At 38.0% G+C, this 5,000-nt stretch overlaps 1 protein-coding gene across 1 annotated transcript in view; it reads left to right on the forward strand.

Annotated features, from left to right (window-relative positions):
• LOC139665830 (WD repeat-containing protein 36-like) overlaps positions 1 to 5,000 on the forward strand; it is a gene marked incomplete at its 3' end in the record, with an annotated part of 18,811 nt that overhangs the window by 804 nt on the left and 13,007 nt on the right. The window contains exons 2-4 of the mRNA XM_071544831.1: positions 426 to 453; positions 1,072 to 1,172; positions 3,855 to 3,972. Coding sequence (XP_071400932.1) covers positions 426 to 453; positions 1,072 to 1,172; positions 3,855 to 3,972 — 247 coding nt within the window. The remainder of the gene's footprint in view (positions 1 to 425; positions 454 to 1,071; positions 1,173 to 3,854; positions 3,973 to 5,000) is intronic.

A 5,000-nucleotide genomic window follows, 5' to 3' on the forward strand; every position in this document is an offset into this window, starting at 1 on the left:
CGTCAAATATGAAAATTATCGCGATTTTAGAGAGAGAAACGCGTCGGAAAAAGATTGTTTTTAGCTCGCAAGGTTGAGCGTGTTGCGTTCAAAGACTGTCGGAGTCGGAAGATGCTTTCAAATACAGCCGGGAAATCTGAAGATTATTTTCTTGTTTGTTTTATTTCCTATTTTATCTTAACGACAGGAATTAGAAATAGTCTATTAATACAAAAATAATTTGAAAAATTATAATTTTAATGGGAAAGTGGGAATTTTCTCATACCTGAGTTTGAAATTGTTAAGGAAAAAAAGAAAAATGCGAAAATATTACAGATTTTATATATTAAAACAAAGTGTTACTTACCATAAAAAAACATTTTCAATTATTTTGTTATTGTTTTTAAATTGTTTTTATTTATTATTATTATTATTTTTTTTTTTAGGTTAACAAATTGGGAATCACCGCCATCAGTAAGTATTTGAATTGACATCAAATAGTGCATGCTACTTTACAATGGCAGTCTATGGGGATTCTGTTAGCATGCTAGTTTAGAATGAGAGTCTATGGGGATTCTGTTAGCATGCTAGTTTAGAATGAGAGTCTATGGGGTTTCTGTTAGCATGCTAGTTTAGAATGAGAGTCTATGGGGTTTCTGTTAGCATGCTAGTTTAGAATGAGAGTCTATGGGGATTCTGTTAGCATGCTAGTTTAGAATGAGAGTCTATGGGGATTCTGTTAGCATGCTAGGCTAAAATGAGAGTCTACAACTTCAACTACTTCAACTTCAACTGTGTATTATTATTATTATTATTATTAGTATTATATTATTATCCCGAAGGAAATTTGGTCTGCAGCGGGCATCGAAACACATCAGGTTACATAAAAACATAAAAACATCGACAACAACAAGCATCAGAAATATAGAACACAGAAATAAACGAACAGCTCAAGACGCTGCTGCACTGAACCAGAAACTGAAAAACCAAAAATGGGAAACAGTAGTAATACCTATGGGGGTCTATGGGGATTCTATTAGCATGCTAGGCTAAAATGAGAGTTGGCTGATGTTGTGATGTCATTGTTGCTAGGTAACAGTCTATCGGAGGACATTTCCTGTCTGGCGGCGGACAGGATGTTGGTGTTTGTGGCGGCAGGAAGTGAGATCAGCGCCTTCGCCAGGAACAAAGAGGTAACTTTTATTATTGTCCTTATTTATTTTATTTTAACTTATTTTATTATTTTATTTTGAATTTTTTTGTTGTTTTTTTCTGTTTTTTATTTGTTTTTTGCAAACGTTCTCTTATTTTTTTCCTGTATTGTTTGGTTTGTTTTTTTTTATCTTTTTTTTCTTTCCGTTTCTTTTTTTTTCTTTCAGATTTCAAAAGCAAAAGTTTGCACAACATTTCTTATAATCTGTGACTCAGATGTCATATTTAGATTGTATTTAGTGGTTCTGAACAGTGTTTTCCTTTTAAACCTTTTTTAAATTTGTCTTTCTTGCTAACAGCTGAGACCGGCTGGATGGGCTCCCCCAGAATACTTCCACACAGTTGGGGATACATGGTTCATTTATGGATAACATTAGAGTCCAGTTCTTGAAGTTTCAGAGGAAATATAAATCATCATGCTACCATCACAGTTTGGGAAAAGACAGAATTTAAAATACTGATGAGTTTTTCTTGTCCAATTTCTCCATTGACCTCCACAGTAAAAATGGACTGAAACTGCACCTTGTGGATTTTCAGTTATAGTGACTGCAAAGGGAAGATAAAATTTTCTCTGAAACTTCAAGAACTGGACTCTGTCATCCATAAATGAACCATGTATCCCAGACTGTGTAGAAACCATAACCCCCCTAACCCTACCCACTGAGCAGGATTTTCCCCCTTGAAATATCATAAACTCATCCAAATATTATCCTACTCATTAGGGATTTTCCCAAAAAATCTTGATCTTGGATGGAAGCGTTATCCAGACCAACGATGGAAGTCACACTGAGAAGCATATTGAAGCTGAATGGAAGCTGTAATCATAAAGAACTAAATAAGAATATTATTCTGCAGGCTGAGGCTGCAGGATTAGTCTGTGTAGGCGATGCAGTTATGGATCCTAAAATCCTGCCACATTTTCATCTGCCATGCTCATATTCCAATATTAATCCGACTCAAATAACGTTTCCAAACTCCAAATCAAATAAAAAGGCTATTGTTGACCAAATAATCTGGAGTTAACTGTCTTAGGCCTGGTGCCTAAACATTTTTATTTATACAGATCAGCATGTCCAAACACTCCAGAGTAACACCACAGACAGACAGACAGACAGACAGACAGACACACAGACAGACACACAGACAGACAGACAGACAGACAGACAGACAGACAGACAGACAGACAGACAGACAGACAGACAGACAGACAGACAGACAGACAGACAGACAGACAGACAGACAGACAGACAGAGGTCCCGGGGTGCAGAGGCACCGCTGTGTTGGTGCTGTCAGTCTGGATCTTGCCTGGTGGTCTTTCCACCAGTCCGGCTGCGATGACACAATTCAAACATCATCGTTAACCGTTAAAGTTAATCGACGTGATTCGAGATGTCAGATTCGGTTCATTTTGCTTTCGATAGGCCGACGCCCGTTAGCCGGTAACTAACCGGTTAAATTTTAAGAAAAAAACGCAAAATGACGTGAAATACAAGAAAGTGGTGCTTTCCTTTCAGTCCGGGCTCCACTGACTCAATGAGCTTCGGCTCGTTTGGAAGCTCTGTCCCTTCAGACGGGATGAAATCTGAATGTTTTGTGTTGTCTTGCCTTTTATTTTATTTTCTGTGTCTTTGCTGAAGTTTATTGCCGCATTTTGATCAGGTCATTGTTGCAAAAGAGAATGTGTTGTCAGTGATTCCACCTGATAAAATAAAGGTCAATACCTAACTAATAAATTAACTGTGGAATTGTCATTTCATTAATTAATATGCAAAAAATGAACCCAGGCCTACAAATTACAAAATTTTGGAGCTGCATAGTGTTCAAATTGCTGGTGCTCTGGTGCTTCTAGTGCAGACAAGAAATCGATTTTTAAGAACTTTATTCACTTAATCTAAACACCAAAAAATCCACTGAGATTCCATTAAGATGTTATCAGCTTTTGAACCTCCAGCTACAACCTGAATATGAGACCTGAGCAGCACAAGATATGAAATGTTGATCAAATATTGTCACCCCTTGCACCCCCTATTTTTCATTTATTTGAATTTTGTAATTTAACTAAAAATATATAGAATTTTCTCATTACTTTTAGTGTAATAGAAAACATTGTATGGGTCTCGCACAAAACAAAATTTAATTTTAAAATTATTTTGTAATCCAACAAATTGTGCAAAAACTCAAGGAGTGTACAAACTTTTTCACAACACTGTCCACACAAAACAACAAAATAAAAGTCTGGGAGGGAAATTACTGGTAAAATTGAAATGTATAAAAATGTTCTGCTTGTATCTTTCACCTTTTTAGGGGTTTCCTTCCCAGACTTTTATTTTGTTGTTGTTCACTTCCTGTGTGGACAGGAAGTGAAGCTGTATTTTTTTTCTTGCTTTTTTTTTCCTGTACTTTTTTCCATTATTTTTTTTGTATTTTCCATTTTGTTTCATTTGTCAGTTTTTTTATTTTGTTTTTTATCCTTTAATTTAAAAAACAAATGTAGTTTTTATCTTTAATTTAATTTTTTTGTTTTGTTTTTTCAAAATTTCAAATTTTTATTTTTTTTATCCTTAATTTGTATTTGTATTTTTTTTAATTTTGTATTTGTTTTCTCAAGTTTATATTGATTTCCCTCCCAGACTTTTATTTTGTTGTGTTTTGTGTGTGTGCAGGAAGTGAGGCGGTACTCGGCTCACAGACAGGAAGTGCGTCTTCTTCTTCCCCTGGGAGATCAGCTGGTGTCCGTCGACGCCGGCGGTGACCTCATCGTCTGGGACACACAGGGCGGCGGTGAGGTCACTTCCTGTTTCCTTATTTCCTTTCCTTCTTTCTTTCCCTTCTGTTTTTCTTTCTTATTTTGTATTTCCTTCCTTCCTTCCTTTGTTTCCTGTTCTTCCTTATTTTCTTCCTTTCTTTTCTTCCGTCCTCATCTCCTTCCCTTGTTTCCTTCCTGACCGTCTGACCCGGCCGGGTCACGGAGTCAGCGGTCGGTCTTAAAGCGGCGACGCCGGATGGCGATGACATCACCGGCGCTCTCCTATTGGCCGAGATACTGAACGGAGTTAGAAAGAGAACCGGACTAGAAAGAAGCTTCATGAGGATTTCTGTTTTCAGATCTGCGGTCTGGTTTCTCCACACAGAGCTGAGAGAGTTCAGGACTCAGGTCTGATTATGAATTGAGTTCTTTAAGTTAACGCAGACCTGCCAACCTTCGGAGAATATTTAACGTTAAGTAACGTTAAGTTATATTGTCCGTGTGTCGCAGATTGTTAAACGTGACTTTTCATATTATTCATAATATTAATTATTATGGCAGCCAAACCCGTAGCTGTAATGAGACGAGCAGGTCAGGCAGGATGGGGTGTGTGTGTGTGTGTGTGTGTGTGTGTGTGTGTGTGTGTGTGTGTGTGTGTGTGTGTGTGTGTGTGTGTGTGTGTGTGTGTGTGTGTGTGTGTGTGTGTGTGTGTGTGTGTGTGTGTGTGTGTGTGTGTGTGTGTGTGCACTGTGTAACGCCCCCGTTGCAAATTAAGTACAATATGTAAGGAGGGATGTGATTGGTTCTACAGTTTCAACACACAGCAAATCAATCCTGTTGCAGCCGGTCACCTGACAGTTAGGAAGTGATGATGTCAGATGACTGACAGGAGACAGAGAGATACCGACAGGAGAGAGATACTGACAGGAGAGAGAGAGAGAGATACTGACAGGAGAGAGAGAGATACCGACAGGAGAGAGATACTGACAGGAGAGAGAGAGAGAGATACTGACAGGAGAGAGAGAGATACCGACAGGAGAGAGAGAGAGATACCGACAGGAGA

The sequence above is a fragment of the Centroberyx affinis genome, unplaced genomic scaffold (assembly GCF_046629955.1).
Source record: "Centroberyx affinis isolate AG114_WGS23_722 - 3 ecotype Tasmania unplaced genomic scaffold, CSIRO-AGI_Caff_v1 ptg004680l_1, whole genome shotgun sequence".
Classification (NCBI taxonomy): Eukaryota; Metazoa; Chordata; class Actinopteri; order Beryciformes; family Berycidae; genus Centroberyx; species Centroberyx affinis.